A 16,268-nucleotide genomic window follows, 5' to 3' on the forward strand; every position below is an offset into this window, starting at 1 on the left:
AACAGTGTGTAACTGCACAAAAAATGATTGTACTGTACTCAATTGATATAGCAACTTTAATCACTGGTGACCCACACTAGCTAGCAGCACTTACAGACTGAGGTTCCAGTATCGAGTAGCTACCTCTTAGGCAAAAACTTATCATGATCTCAAAGTGCCATTAGATAATTATCTTGATCAGTTCTCCCGTACTACAGATTACATACCCAGATGTATACAGCATGGGGAACTAGTGTGTGACTCTGAGAAGCTCAGTGATTAAACTAAGCATGGAAAGACCTTGTGTGCTACTTTCACATCTCATTCACCAAACTACAGTACTGAGTATCACACAGATAGTGTCTGTTTGCAAGGAACAAATGACTCAACGGACTTCTGTTTGGATTTTGTTTCCTAAATTTGATTTCCCCATTTGCTTGGCCAATGAAATAGTCAGATTTTCACAATCACACCTTCATACTTTACGACCAAAGCTCACAAAAAAGAAAGTAAGGACTAACTGATATGCTACCCAAGCAGTAGTTACTTGTGGAGTATCTTAACACACTGGAATGAAAGAACCCAGGTGTCATCAACACTGAAAAGAACATCCCTTCACTAAAAGAAGTGCAAAATATCTTACTCTGATTCCTGTTCTTCTAACAAAGCTAATGCGATACCCATCAAGAAACATCTTTTATTTGTTCAATGCGGGAGATTAAAATGGATTAATTAGTGTAGGGATGAAAAGACTCACGTTAGTTAGCTGAGAAAACTCACACAATCTTTTGATTAAATGGCAGCAAGTAAAAAAGCATATATAGTTATTTTGACAAGTGTACTCTGTCAAGTTCATGCTGGAACTTGTTGAGAAAGAATCTGCATAGCTTTTAACTAGTGGCATAGACATTTCGGAAAGTTTACAGCAGAACCTACTTTTTATATTGACTGATCCTATGAGCCTGGGCAATACTCCCTAAGTTGACACATCTTGGTCTTCAACAGGAGTTTCTGTAAAATTTACTGATCTTGTCAGTAAACAAACATGTGATTCTACCTTTCTCGCCAACTGTGTTGATTAGAATATTGCATTTCTCTCTATTTGAGGTAGATTTGCCAAATGTAAGTTTCAGGTCTACTTCTCAAACACTGAAAGTCATTGAAGTGTTTTCCCTTCTAATAGCACCATTTTCTTGCTTCCATGGCTATCTTTATATGCCTCTTCCTCCCTGGATAACTGTTTCACTAAACTAATGGGGGGAAAATTTACACCAAATAGCAAAGCAATTCTTAAAGAATGTTTAGCATTTACTACTAGGGTGCCCTGTATGTGACCCAATGACTTCTGTTTTACTGAATATAAGAACACTAAATTGAGTGCTTTACATTTCAGATGAAGAGAGAAAAGGAACTGAGTATTGGAAGGAAAGGAAACATGGAACAGTTTGTACAGAACCCTGGTCTCAAGAGGAGGAATACTTATTCCCCCCATCATGAGGAATCATTGGTCACACAACTATTGAAACAATTATGAAAGTGTTAGGCAGTGAGTGGCAGAAATGCAAGAACTAATTTACTAAATGCCTGTATAGCTTGGGCAAAAAGCTTAATATAAACATTACAACACTCAGCTATTAGAAAGTGCTTTAGTACAGCTGTTCCAAATGAAGAACTTTATGCCAAAGTTATGAGCAAGAGAAAATTAAGCCCTGATTACCTGTACCTTAGCATTGCAAGCTGAATCTAGGCAATGCCCAGAAGAAATTTTTCTTATACTACTATAAGATATTCAAAGGGCAGCAGTGGAACTACTAGTATTTTGTATTCATGAAAACACAGTATTACTCCTTAAAAAATCTAATAAAAACAGCAATCTGAGCTCCTGTAAGCGCAGATATACAAACTAAGGCTTCAGAATAACCTAATACTTCTCTTCCTATTCTTCCAACAAAGGCTGTTAACATTACAGATGCCTCCTATTACCAAATCTACTGTGGCCTCACATAAGCTTGTAGACAAGAACCAAATCCCTTTTCCCATCCACTCCTTTAATTGATTAGTCATTCCCCAAGATCAGCCTAAAGCAAACTTCAGATTTTTCTTGCTCCTTTACACTGGAATGTAAAGGAAAAATATGGTTGTGTACTCATCTTTGGCAGACGTTGGTTCACATCCCAGTTGAATCTTTGAAACTGCACAAGACAGCCAGCTAGACAAGCGATAATTACTCAGCCCTTTGGGAAGGGAGAAAAACATGGAACTGTAATCCTTTATCCACTCCCAAAGGGTAGAACTGAAACTCCGAAAGACCTGCTTTGTCTCCAGCTGCTACTAATGGCATAATAGGAGTATTTAGAAGGTGGCTGTTGAGAACTCAGACCTGGAGAATTCTGTTTACCCGTAACTCAGTGTTCTCTGCAGTGAGACTATTAGTGAATCTCAAAAGGACTTAATATGAATGCTGTAGCGTAATATTTCTTAAACTTCTATCACTGAAATAAAATGAGTACATACTGAAAAACACTTGAAAAGTCGAAGAAAGTTCTCTTACATGTATCATCAGAGGGGCTTAGCACAAATAATCTGTTTTTCTCAATTTGATTTCTTATATTCTCAGAGAAAATACCATCAGCTTCTAGAAATTTCAAAGTCTCATAGAACTGATGTTGTTCCATTCCAGTTACTTACAAAAAGCATAGGGGCCCAGTGAAGAACATGAAAAAACATGCTAAGTGGCTCATAGTAGCACTATCTAAGAAGTTTATAGATTTCATGCTCTATGCTTAAGATATCCATATCTATAATCACATATATTTTAAGTATTCATCTTCTTTCACCCGTATTTCCCCTCTCTGCAGAGAGAAGTGCATGCAAAATCCCAGTCCAATGAGTCTGTTAAAAATACTCATCTGAATCATACATACATTCTGAATACAGCTTTAAAGCCAACAGGGATACTATTAATACATATAACTAAGGAAACAGCCTCAGCTAAATTCTTCTATTAATCACCTTGCTGTTCCAGTTAACTACAATTGCCACAAGGTTTTTCCTGCCAGTCTCCTTTGCTTTTACATTTTCTTTTTTTTTTAATTACTTAAGTACACTAGCTCCTGTTTTCTACCCCTTTTCCTAAATTTTTGTAATTTTTTAAAAATGAAATATTTAAGCATACTAGCTACTACATTCCATCCCTTAAGTTTCTGGAGATCTTCTTCCTGATAAGACTTAATGTACTCCTTTGAATCTTAGCATGTAAAAACAAAAAAGGAAAAGAAACAAGAGGTACACTTGTCCTGACTTACCCGTACAATTCTATGCATGCAATTTACGTCTGAAATTCAGAATTTTATTTCACAGTTGCTCCCAAGGATACCATTTAATGATCACCACTTCGTTTTACTAAACTCTACAAAACTGAAGCCCTTACCCCCGACACAAAGCCTCACAGACTAGTTACACTCTGTTCAACAACAGGAAGGGTTTGAATAATTTAACAGAAAAGTAAAATTGAAAAGTCAGATAAATACGTAAGCCTACCTGCATGTGAACAAAAGTTTCTGCTAACATTCCCCTGTGAACAACTACTTCCCACCATGTCACACCACGGCTCGAAGACTCCTTTCCCTGAGCAGTATCTCTCCTACTTGACACGTGTCATTCGCCTATCGCTGCAGGACAGAGACTTAGCCTTCCTCTTCCACGCAGGCTCTTATCTTTAGTCTCTGGCCAAAAACAAACCTTCTCCCTTCCTCCCAGCTGCAAGGCGGCGGCAAGGGGCCTACCCTGCCGCAAACACGAGCCACGGCTGACTCGGGCCGCGCTCCCTCCGCAGCCGCAGCTCCAGTGCCGCGGCGAGCCCTGCCCGGCTGCCATTTGGCACTTCGGCCCCTTCTTTCTTTTCCCTTTCCCCTCCTTCCCCTCCCCTCGGGCACCCGGCAGCCAGGACCTGCCGTCCCGCGGCGCCCCCCCCCCCCCGACGGGTCCCGCTCCGGGGGCGGCCCTGCACCAGACCCCGACCCCGGGGGCGGCCCGGGCCGTAGCCGGGCGCAGGCGCCGCCATCCCGCCGGGCCCGGAGGCGGCAGCAGGCAGGCAGGCCAGCCGGCCTCCCCGCGTGCCGTGACACAGTCAGGTGTAGCGCCCCGGCCGCCCCCGGCCCCGCCGCGGGCCCAGGCCCGGCCCCGGCCTCCTCTGCTTTTCTTCCGTTCCCTTCCGTTCCCTTCCCTTCGCTGCCCTCCCCACGCCGGCTCCCGTTCCCCCCTGCCTCCGCGCAGCCCCCGGGCGCAGGACCTCCCGCCCCCTCACAAAGACGGGCCCTCCTTCTCTCCCTCCCCGCACGGAGCCGAGCCCGGCAGGGCCTCCCGGGCGGCCCCGGGCGCCCCACACGCCCCAGGGGCCGCCGCCGCCGCCTCCCGCTACCCACCTTGCCCGCGGCCCCTCCACCTCACCTCTTTGGGGACGAGCTGGTTCTCCTCGCTGGGCACCATGGCCGGTGGCGCGGCGCTGGGCCCGCAGAAGGCAGAGCCGAGCGTCGCCGTCGTCGTCAGCAGCGGGAGGCGTGGGGACGCCAGCGGCTCATCCTGCTCCTCCTCCTCCTCCGCCGCCACCGCCCCAGCCGGCGAGGGCAGCGCCGCAGCCCCCACCCCCTCAGCCACTACCAATCAATGAGAAAATGGCCGACGGCGGCGTTCTCGCGAGAGGCGCCCGGCCCATCCCCAGAAGCGGTCACAGCCGCCCGCACACCCTGGCTGGCACTTCGGCCCGCCCCTCCCAGGCTGGGGTGGCGGCTGCTCAGCGACTCATGTTCGCTCTTGAGGAGCGCGTAGTCCCCAGTGGAGCGCGCAGTGTGAGTCCTACAAGAGGCCGCGTGGCAGAGCCCGGCCCGGCCCCGCTGCTCCCCCGCGCTCAGGGGCCGTAGCTGCCGTCCTCGGCCCCCGTTCCCATGCTCCATAGAGCGTCTCGTCGCTCCAGCCCCGCCGGTACGGAGCGGGGTGCCCCCTTCCCTTTTCCTTTCTGGATTTACGGGACACGAGGGAAAGAGCAGTAGATGATTAAAGTTAAATTGTGCTAGGTAAGTGGGAAGGCTGCACGTGAGGCTTCATGCCCGGCAGTCGCCCCCGTCAGGCGTGGCAGAGGCTCGATAAGGGCAGCCGGAGCTCTGGCTGCGTGTGGCAGCAGGGCGGGAGCGGCCGCCACCGCCTCAGCCCTGAGGTAACGGCGGGGCTGTGACCAGCCGCGGCGTGTGCTGCCCTTTAAGTGAAGGTTTTTGTTTATTTGTTTTGTTTTGTTTAAAAACTGTGTGTTGCTCGCTCTTTCTGCCCTCTTAGGTGTAACTCGCCCTTAATTGAGTGTGGGATTTGGAGACCAGGAGAAAGAGCAAAAGAGATTAGGCCTGACCCTACTAATACATGTGTGCTTTTCTTGGTGCCCAGAAGTTGTTCATGGAGTCATGTTGTGAAACTAAGTGTGTGTTCACTTAAGTGTAAACAGTGTCAATCCAGGGATAATGGAACACTTTCAAAAGAAATAAAAGGGTATTTCTGTGGTATCAGTTAACTGTTGCTTTTTTGCCTGTAGCAGGTCTAAATATATCTGGTTGGCATGTGAAAAGCCAAATATTAATCTCTAGAATAAATAAAATGTGTATTAAAAGAAAAATAATTATACTGTAATGTCTACTTGACTGTGAAATAGTTTAGGTGGAAAACAGTTAACTAATGAAGAATGGTAGGTGATAGTTGGACTTTTTTTTGAGAAATACTTTATTCTCATTATTTTAGTGTCCTCTTGTGGAAATGTACAGAATTGAGGATTTTTTTTTTCTAGCCTTTTGCAAAGAAACTTTACATTTGGGGCTAATTTTTGAAGCTTACTGTATTGGAGACTGATGGAATTTTATTGTAAAAACTACAATTAAGTGACCTCTTCTCTCTTTTCATTTTTAGTCTGCAGTGTGTAACTTCTTGGCTTCTTTTCTGTCATCCTGCCTTCCAGAAGGTGAGCTAAGAAGCATGTTTTGCAGTCAATATGTAGTTGGGGACACTTAAAAAAAAATTAAAAAAAAAAAAAGCCCTTCAAAGAGGTCATTTCTGACAATAGCAATGTCAGTAGTTTTATTTTTATGTTAGAAGCATGCTGCGATAGATGCTATGTTTCATAGTTTCCATTAATTCTGCTCCTGGAAATAAGCACAAATATCCCTTTGAAAATTTACATGAAACAATTTTTCAACATGTTTTTTTTTTATATAACTTAATGGGGTCAAATTGTTTGTACAGTAAAGGCTGGTAGGCCCTTTGGAGAGGAACTCTTGCCTTCTGGTTTTAAAACATGTAGCCCCTTAAAGCCACTCATCTTACTGAGACATTTGAGCACTACTGCAATGAAATCAAGTATCAGTATGGGAATAATGTGAGTCTCTTGCTTTTATGGATACTTTGTTAGCACAGGGTTATATAGATAGCATTAACCATTTAAAAGGGGGAAAACTGTGATTTTTTTTTATATAGGAAAGAAAGTATAGAATTAATGAACTCATCTTCTAGAGAAAAGGATTTTTTTATTAATTCAGCTGTGTTGCTGATTAAAAGGATTTATCTTTCTTTTAAGGGGGATTTTTGCAATTATCTTGACAGGAGAAAAGGTAGAATTGCAGAAAAAAATTAAAATTTTATCAATGTTTGTAGGTATTTGGAGAAGCACAGCCTTCTAGTGATCTTCTGTTGTCCAGCAGTATCCAAAGATCCATGAAATTAGCAAGCAAGTAGTTGAGTTGAAAAGCCAGACCAGAGGCATAAACTTGCAATAGAAGGTGATAAAATCATCAGAGTACTGGGTGGCACTGGCAATGGAATGTGACCATCATCTGAATGTTGAGCTTAGTGTTACTTTTTTTGCATGTGTCTCTTTCAGGGACCAAAAATTCTGAAGCTTGAGGGATTCTTCCTTTTGCATTAGGTACTCAAAAGCTTTCAGAAATGGTATATTTGAAAGTTCTTTTTCTGAAGTGTTATGGTTTTTTTTTTCCCTGCTCTTTGAGCTTAACAAGGGGCAAAGCCATGGGACTCAATGACTTTAAAATATATTGCTCTGTTGGGATAACGAGATAGCAACCACAAATACATGTCTACTGGGTAAGAGTCAGGATTTCTTTTTTTAAAGAAATGCTGTTAGATCCTCTTGCCAGCCTTATACAAACATCTAGTGTTGGATGGGTACGTGAAACATCTTGAATGAAGTAACAATCTCTAGTTAATAATTATATCTCCAGAAGCTTTTGTAATTTGTGTGTTAGAGTGTTTAATCTCTTTATATGAGCCTTATTAAAGAGCAATATTCAGAACTCAGGTTTCATGAAGGGAATCTCCTAGTCCTTTATAAAGACTGATTTAGCACACCACAGGTTGTTATTAATACAAAAAAAGAACAATCAAATTATCACACTAAAAAGTGTGCTGGATTTGTGATTACAGATAAATTTTTTAGCCTATCAATTGTCAAACTATTGTTCAGAGACTCATTAATGAGAGTCACAAGTGCTGAAGTCAGATTTCAGTTGGTGACACTTCACTAGTTTTAGTCAATACAGAACTTATCACACTAATGCATGAATCATGTTTATGGGAATGTAGTTACACAAAATCAATACTAAATAGCAGGTCTTTATTATAAGCGATGGTGAACTTAAATTAGCCTGTGGGAATCGGCTACCTCCCACCTCCACAGCCTCTTCAAAGTTTATGCTTTAATCATTTCTCCTTCTCTGTAAGAATGCTCATGCTCCTGTCTCAACACTTATGTCCAAGGCTTGAAGAGTAATGAAAAAGGTTTCAAAAACTAAATGGAGGGAGTGTTGCTACCTTGTTCAGATACATCTGGTGGTGTGCCAAAAATGCTGGGGGTGTAAAATCTTAAGAAAACAAGCAGATTTTGGAATACGAACTGATGTTGTCTTTCCCCAGGTAATGTTATCCTACCTTTTTCAAACAGAATGTGTATGTAAAGAGGATTGTGTAAATGAATATCATTGACATCTGCTCTGAAATGCTTCACGTTTGATTTTTCATATAGGCTGTTGGTGGAAGATCATTTCCTATTTCAAAAGTTGCTGGCCTTATTTGTAGCTTTCCTCAGTATTCTTGTGTTAAAAAATAAAAAAAGTCCCAACAACAACAAACTGAAGTTTTCAAACCTTCACAAGTTGCTAATGAATATCAGAATGACATAGATGTATTTGCTAGCACAAGAAATGTGGCCAATGTTGATACAGTGTTCTTTTAGACCTCTTCTTAGGTGTCAGCACTTTATGGAAAACTAGCTGAAAGCCTCTCCCCTTTTCAGTCTTTGGCAAGTCTGCCTCTACTGATAGAAAGAGATGTGTGAAAGTTCAGGATATCAACCCAGCCATTAATTGCATTGCTTGTTACTTTGCTGTTTGTGCCTTGAGCAACTGTTGCAGAACATGAAAGTTGTGAGGAATTTCTCTGAAAATCTTAGGGTATTATTTTGCCCACTGACTGCCCCATCCAGTCCTTTCAATTTAGAAAAAAATGAATCATCCTTTGGATTGATGAGGGGAGAACACGAAGGAATTAAGGTGAACAAGTAGAATTAATGCAAGGTAAAGAAGACAGTTACAGAATTCTGTACCTTTAAAAGTGCTTTTTGCTGGATTTCTATTTCTGGGATAGAAAGCTTGGATAGATAGCTCTAGATTTCTTGGATAGATAGCTCCCTAAATATGAAGCAGGCCAGTAAGAGGCTAAAGAACAAATTGAGATATTTAAAAAAGGAACACTTGTTACTTTTAATCCTCTTGCAATTGTTGTTAGAAAGGGGGTTTTATATTCTAGCATTTTGGATTGTTTCTTGAATATTTTGAGGCTCAAGAGTGGGAATAAAAGTACTTAAATATAAGGCATCTTTAATTTTCTGTGATCTGTAGTTTTCCATGTCGAAAGAACTGTATGCAGGGTTTTGGGAAATAAAAACTATTTCTACGAGTGGAGAGTGCTGTGGAAAACATAAGCCTTAAGTGGGAGATTTGCTATGGAAAAAGTGTTCTTTCCCTTCAGAAAGACTGTCATAGGAGGTACTCTTGAGTCTAGTAGGTGGGTAGGCAAGCAGCTTTCTGAAATTAAACTTCATAACATTAAGAAAAAACACTCAGTTTTAAGTTGAATGCCAAACACTGTTCTGCTGTTCTTAAACTGTTTTCTGCTTTAATCTTTATGAGCATGCATGTACTTTTCTGTCCTCTGACATTAGCATGTGCCAAGATCTTCTTAATCAAAACCAGTAGAGGATTATTTTAATTAATTATTAATCAGCAGCCAATATTCACTGACATTTTGTTAAAGATTATCTTCTTACTTTGGTTTCAAGACAGTTTTCAGATATTAGTTTAGGATATTAGTTTTCTTTTCTGTGATAGCATTAATCTTGTTTGTGAATTCTCACCTGGGTTCTTAAATGAAATGGCAGTTCTTAAGAGAAATAGAAATCCTGCACAGAATTTTGCAGGACCATGAATTCCTTCATTAATTTACATCATCTTGACTTTTCAACATTACGTACTTAAAACTACAGAGTAGTTTTTAACACTAGTAGTCTGAACAAAACAGTTCCGGGGGTTAGAGCTCTTGATGTACTTGTCAAAATGTTTCTGGTGTTACTGGGAGTAAAACATGCACTAGCAGGCTGATTTCCACTTTGTGGTGTGAGTTTGGAAACAGATGTGGGCTGGAATCATGTGGCATTTGAGGGAACCCAACAGATCTCACACTGACTTTACTGGCTTAGGCTCACGGCCAGGCTGCAACTTTTCTGTCTAAAATGTGTGCAATAGCTGGGAAATCTGCAGTCTCTCTATATGTGCAAGACAGTAGAGATTACTTCATACATCCTTTCTGGAATCTGGGCTGGTATGGTATCTAACCCCCCTCCTCTAAGGCTGGGGGTGGCAGGGGGAAGGCATCTCCATGATCAGCAACATAGCAAAGGCTTACGTGTAGGAAAAGAAAGGGTTGCCTTGAACGCATACCATGCTGGTAATGTCAGTCACTGAAATGGTCCTGTTATGTCAGAGGTTCAGAAAGAGCTTAGAGTGACATGGATGGTATATTTTAAAACACTTACGTGCATGAGGAGAATCACCCTAAGAGTGCAAAGGCAGCACTGAATAGGAGAATGCAATGTGCAAAAATCAGAGCAGCTTAGCTTCATATGGAGCCGCCCTCAGTGTAGACACTCACAGTATTTGTCGTTGCCCCTGGGTCCAGGGGAGTTAAATAGTTCAGTTTTGCTTCAGGGGTTCCCAGCGATGCTTTAGATTAATTCAGGTGACATTTAATATTACAAACAAGTGCTAATTGTATCGCTTACAGCTGTTTGGGCAAGCAGGGGGTGTTTTCCCATCCTCAGTGAGCACAAACAGAGCATTTTCCTCATCCTGGACATCAGATCCCAGGTGGCCCCTACCTGGGTGGAACGTTTCCCTCCCACCTCCTTTGGGGTGTCGTGATTACCAGTGTCACACAGTAGCTCCCAGCTGTGTTACCCCATCCCCTCACTGAGGGGAGGGAAGGAAGCGCAGCATTTTGCATCTTTGGGTGTGCAGTCTCGTGGTGCTGGTAACCACAAGGGATGCATGCCCTGGGTTGCCTCATGGTGTGTCTGCCTTTGGTCTCGCCTCCCTGCCCAGAAGACCTGCTCAGGAGGACAGCAGGAGGGGGCTGTCACCTCTCCCCATTTTTCTGTGGATACTGCTTAGTGACCATGTTTGACACCACTCTTTCTGCTTTACTCTGTGCCTTTGCTAGTCCTTTCTTCCACTGGTGATGGAAGAAACTTTGTGTTTGGGGTGGAGTGGAGTTGGGCTGTTTAACTGTTTGAGGATTGCTGGGGGGGGGGGTGATTCCTCAGCTGTGGGTCATTCATTCTTTCAGGGCTCCCTCCTGTCTCATCACTGTGTGTCTTTCAGCTTGTGCAGTCTGCAAAGCAAACATCATGTCCCCGCAACTCATCATGTCCCCGCAACTCACCGTGTCCTGCAGTGAGGCATGCGTAAGGCAGCTTTTATGTTGTACATGCACGGCTGTTGGGAGGCCTGGTCTAAAACCTGTGGCTGGCTCTGTGGTCCTCCCAGCTCAACCTTGTCCTCATTTTGCAGTCAGCTGTCCCCTTAACATCTTCAGCTTTCTGGGGCCATAACGCACAGTATGCTATGGGGGTTGCTGAACTTTCTTGCGTGAATTAATGTAGCTTTTTACCTTTGGCAACAGCAGAGGGAGCTGCCAGAGGTCTTGCATAGTATTTCAAATGTCAGCTGCCAGTATTGAGCAGCTGCCAGCACTGCAGCTCTGGCAGGGGGAGTGTTGGTGTGGACACAGAGTGAGTCAGGCTGGGCAGGAACTTGTGTACACAGTATCTATCCTGAGACTGGTAAAAATCTCCCAGCAAGTTGTCTCCTGTGTTGCTTGGGTCATATTTGAGGAAATACTACTGGCTCTTGACTGAATCGGAATCACAGGTGTTATGTATTCAGAGTTGAATGTAAGTAGTTTGTCAGAGTGTGGAGTCCTCATCAATAAAGTTATCTTGTGGAATTAGTAGTCTCTAGAAGTGAAAGGTTAAAGCAAAGCAGTAGGTAGTGAGTCTTAAGAATGTAGTTTCTTAAAAACAATCTCATGTTTGCATATATTTCAATTTTAATGTTTTTATTGACTTTTTCTTTTAAATGTGTGCAATACATCTGTTAGGTGGACTGAGTTAACATGGGAAAACAATAAAAAATTGTAACTACTGTCCCTGTTTGTTGTCACTGCCTTTATAAGAAGATGCCTTTGGAGAGCAGATGTGTTTCTTCAACATTTGGATCAGAACTGACTCTGAAATGTGTGCGTATGTTAATTTAAGTCTCCTAATTGCTGCTAGCATGGGATGTTAATTTCTTTCTGTACTGTTACTTCTTTGCACTGAATTGTGTCAACTGTTGTAAGTTACATGCATACCTGCTTGCCTATCACCTGTGATTTAAGCCTTGTTTGTTAAGTGGGCCTAATAGATGTAAGCATGTCTAACAGATGTCCAGATAGAGGCAAATTCCAGGTTGTTTGGATTCGGTTCAAATCCATTCATGGGGCTTGGCTCTTCAGCAGAGGGTTATTTTACGTGGTGAGGTTAAAGGAAGAGGGTTCATTGGACTTATTGTTTGGCTGGTTAGTGAAGTGGGGTGCATCTGTGGAATGCAGGGGTGTGTGAGTTACAAGGGTCTCTATGCCTGTATAGATACAAGATGCAGGATACTGCGGTATTTGCTACATCTTTTTCTTACATAGTGAATCTATGACCGTCTTGGCACAGGAAATGTGCATCTTTCATTCCCTATGACTTTGCATGTATGCTGGTTTTGTACTCCTTATGGTAACAAAGACTTATACTAAGATGCCCAAATCAGTTTTACAATACTAAAAGCTATGTAGAATTGAATTTGGATAGTACCGGTAATGGCAACACTTATTGGAAATTGAATTCCAAGTCCGCTGGTAGGAATGCTGTCTACTACGGCAAGAATAAGTCAAAAGCATGCGTGAAGTTTTTGATGTCCTAGGTTTACCGTGTACGGGAGAACTTGCATTTACTGTAAAGCATTTACTGTAAAATTCTATTCTGCATCCAAGATCTAAGATGTATCGTGAATTTAGGATTTCTTTCTTTTTTTTTTTGTCTAGGAGCATTTTCTGAAATGGATAAAGAGGCAGCCTCAGATCATCAGAAGATTATTTCATCAAAACTGCCCAAGAAGTTATAAATAAAGATAATAGGATAATACTACTTTCTTTTACTTTTTTTCTTCCTGACTGCAGATTTCTAGGAAAAATAAAAGCCTGACCATTACATACTTTTTTTCTGATAATACCCTGACCATTCTTTTTTCTGTTCTTCCTTATTTTATTGCTGCTACTTCAGCCTCTTCCTGTGCTTGCTAGTCTCAGGATTTTTCCAAAGACAGGCTGAAACTATAATGACCAGGTTTTTGTTAATCTTCTCTTTATATTCTCATGTTGTTTATTTTCATGTCTTTGAATTTATTCAGAATGACCAATATACTACATGTTTCAGGAATGAAGCAGTTAATTAATGAAGCTTTTACTACCTCATAAAAACATGCACAATCTTGGCAGCCTTGGGATGGTAGTTACTGCCTGCAATCACAAAGGCTTTGTTGCCACATTTCTATAGAGCTAAAGTAGTTTAAACGATCTTTAGAGTCCGTTTGTATGTTCCTCAGCAGTAATAGCAATTTTACAGTGCCTCTTTTGAAAATTGACATGGCAACTCTTAATAAATAATCAAAATCTTCTATGCTAAAATGAACAAAAATGTTCACAAAAATGTTTGGAAGCTGTTTTCATGATTTAATGTTTGGAAGTAAGAAATTCATAGCATAAGATGATTCTCAACGCCAGACTGCTAGTTGGATTTTGGTTCTTTGGCTGCTTAAGCCATGGCTTTTCCTTAGGATGAAGTAATGAGCTGCTTTGTTTTAATTTCAGGAAGTGGAAGGAATGAAAGCAATAACAATTTAAACAGGATGGCTTTTTTCATCTCCAACCAAAGATGAATTTGGGGAAATTTCAGAGTAATTACTAGTCACTTTAGATGTTGTGCTAGCTATTTCAAATACGTTATGTGCCTGAGAATAATGTCATTCATTGCATGTGAATAGCCTAATTATTTTTTTTTTTTCTAGGCAATGTTATGTTGTAAAGCAGAAGTTACGTAAGATGTTGTTTCAACCACAGAGTTAGTTTGGTACTAGCATGCAATTAGAAGAAATCTTGTTAAAACTGTAATACCTGTGGGACATTCACAGGCAGAACTTAAGAGCTAGACATGAAATAAAACAGAAGACAGCATTTCTTACACAATACTTACTTTAGCTGTATAAAGTCTGGAGATGTGAGAAGTATGATTTCAAATACATGGTTATGTTGTTAAGTCATGTTCTTTCCCTGTCATTGTTAAATACTTAGAATGTTTAATGTATCTGAGTTTTGCTGCAGCCTTATATCTTCTAAGTAGATGAGATGTGTAGTTTTGAACTATCCATTTACATTCCATTAGCTATCTTGCATTATCTTACATTTGGGGTGGGGAAGGGAACAGTTTTACTTATACACTCCTTTTTAATAAAGTTATCTAGTACTGAGCAAACATTTTATCATAGCTGAAATATCTGAACTTAGATTTGTATCAGGTATGCTAGTCCTGAGACAGAGTACGGATGAATGCTGCTATTTTGAACACAGAGAAGGAAATCTTTATTTTTTAAAGACTGAAAGTAAGTCGGGCAATCTTTCCTATTGCAAACTAGATGTATGTATGGAATAAAAGAAGCTAGATGTTAGAAGCCTGTAGTGAAATATCCTCATGTCCTTTTGCTTCTCTATATTTATAACATACCTTTGTCTTGTAAAAATAAACCACCTTATGACTTGAGTGACTTAATGACCTTTTCTTGACAGCAGATTTAGACCCTCCTTTATCACTATCCAAAGAGGTTCAGTGTGAGTAGATTAACATCTCTACGTGCAGAGAGGCTATTTTTATTTTAATAATATGCTCTTAACATCATATTAGCAAGGTTTCCTTGTCTGTAACGAACATTGTAGCATTATCAGAAAACAGATGGAAAGAACATTTCAAATTTCAGGTATGGGAACAGCAAGTCATAGCTGCATATGAACACTGGAATTACTGTGTGTGATGTAATTCACAGTGTTTAAAATATTGCATTTTCAATTTAACTTAATGGCTTTCCTCTTTTCTGAACTTTCCCAGTTCAAGCAAGAAGAAGGGATTAAACTTATTTATTTTATGTAAATTTGAAGCTTAGCCTGATGATAGAGAACCGTACAGAAAAAGGCATGGCAAAATGAGAGGCAAATCCAAAAAGTTTGCAAAAGAATGGGAGACCCGGGGTGGGGGGGGGAGGGGGAAGGAAATTAGATTTCTATAAAACTAGAGAACCTGGATGCATGTGAGCAAAAACCCTTCTATCCATGACATTGATCATAAAACAAACATCTTTAAAAGGTATAGACTACCTTATTTTTCTTTTGTTTCAGTACGCAAAGAAATTTTTGGAAGATACAAAACACTTCTCTTTCTATTTTATAGGAGAGAAGCTAGAAGCAATAAGGCTTGGTACTGAAGTAGATAATGTGATAATCAAGAAAGCTTTTGGTAAGAAAATCTTACAAAAATGCCAAAATGTTAATGTTAAATTGAAGCAAAGCCACTTGCTGCATTTCTTCATCACAATAGTCTTTTGTTGCTGAGAAAACTGAATGTAATGTACTGAATCACATAGGCAGCTCTAGGTGTCAGACACCTTGCAAGCAGGAGGTTCTTGACTCTGCTGTGAGCTGTTTTGGTGCTGGAATCAGAGTGAGTTTTGACAAGAACAGGAAATTGCATAAGGATGTCTCAGGCTGTTTGCTAGTAGCTAAATGCCACTGGAATAAATATCTGTACTGGCAGTACAGAGTCTCTTTTGTCATCTAGTCTAGCAACACTGTAAATGAAAACTTAAGGCCTAGGACATGAATTCAGAGAGGGAAGCCTAAGGGATAAGGGAGCTTTTAATATCAGCTTGGAAATATGCAGTAGTTATGTTCACAGATAAAAGCTTTCTAAATCCAGTAGTTCTTTCTGCAAGTATTGCCATGTGATCAGTATTTCAGTAGACAAAGAAATGTTGAAATCCTTGTCCCACTGCACCCCTCAAAAAAACCCTCCCACCTCTCCTCTCTAATGCTGTAGAGGTATTTTACGGTTTTCTTGGGGGGTCTTTGGACAGAGAAACCTGTGATGAAAAGAGCCAGGTGCCTCAGTGTAATATGACATCAAGATGGAGATGAGAAAAGTTTCTCAGCATGCGTGTGTGTGATACAGACAGAGCACTTTTTTAGTTCTGACCTCAGTCACTTCTTTATTAGGTAGGGAAAGATTGCCGACTGCCTTGAACAGTGACTAAACCTCTGTGCGTCTTGCAGAATTAGAACAAGTGATGATAACACAGGAGTGCTTTCCCCATTAGAAGCTACTGGTGATGGTTTTGCATTTGTTTAAGGCGTATGTAAACAGTTGGATCCACTAAACAGCATCTTACTGCAGGGCTAATGTTTTCCCAGGAAAGGGGAAATCATGTTTTCACCAAGTCAGATATTTAATGGGGTAAACTACATTCATATGCTGCTTAATTCACCTTGTTTCTTTGCAG

At 41.2% G+C, this 16,268-nt stretch overlaps 2 protein-coding genes and 1 long non-coding RNA gene across 10 annotated transcripts in view; 2 read left to right on the forward strand and 1 right to left on the reverse strand.

Annotated features, from left to right (window-relative positions):
* USP47 (ubiquitin specific peptidase 47) overlaps positions 1–4,617 on the reverse strand; it is a 51,627-nt gene extending 47,010 nt beyond the window's left edge. For 2 of the 6 annotated variants that reach the window (XM_083839925.1, XM_083839921.1), the window contains exon 1: positions 4,429–4,565. Coding sequence is in view for 4 of the 6 variants with exons in the window: in XM_083839920.1 (XP_083696046.1) it covers positions 4,429–4,467 (39 nt within the window). In the remaining 2 variants the exon portion in view is untranslated. Of the gene's footprint in view, positions 1–3,519; positions 3,871–4,428 lie in introns of those variants that run through there. The other 4 variants (XM_083839920.1, XM_083839922.1, XM_083839923.1 and 1 more) reach the window with 4 other exon arrangements.
* The window catches only part of LOC310901058 (uncharacterized protein), a 62,142-nt gene continuing 50,362 nt past the window's right edge, over positions 4,489–16,268 (forward strand). The window contains exons 1-3 of the mRNA XM_083840033.1: positions 4,489–4,826; positions 5,926–5,977; positions 15,164–15,229. Of these exons, the coding sequence (XP_083696159.1) occupies positions 4,653–4,826; positions 5,926–5,977; positions 15,164–15,229 (292 nt within the window). The 5' untranslated portion in view covers positions 4,489–4,652. The remainder of the gene's footprint in view (positions 4,827–5,925; positions 5,978–15,163; positions 15,230–16,268) is intronic.
* LOC310901060 lies at positions 11,051–14,486 on the forward strand. 3 transcript variants are annotated; one of them, XR_014585556.1, is made up of 3 exons: positions 11,051–11,533; positions 11,740–11,877; positions 12,712–14,486. It is a non-coding gene; the product is annotated as an uncharacterized lncRNA (long non-coding RNA). The 3 variants fall into 3 exon arrangements; XR_014585557.1 differs by lacking the exon at positions 11,051–11,533 and adding an exon at positions 11,576–11,627; XR_014585558.1 differs by lacking the exon at positions 11,051–11,533 and adding an exon at positions 11,581–11,623.

This window comes from Anser anser (genome assembly GCF_964211835.1).
Source record: "Anser anser genome assembly, chromosome: 5".
In the NCBI taxonomy this organism is placed as follows: Eukaryota; Metazoa; Chordata; class Aves; order Anseriformes; family Anatidae; genus Anser; species Anser anser.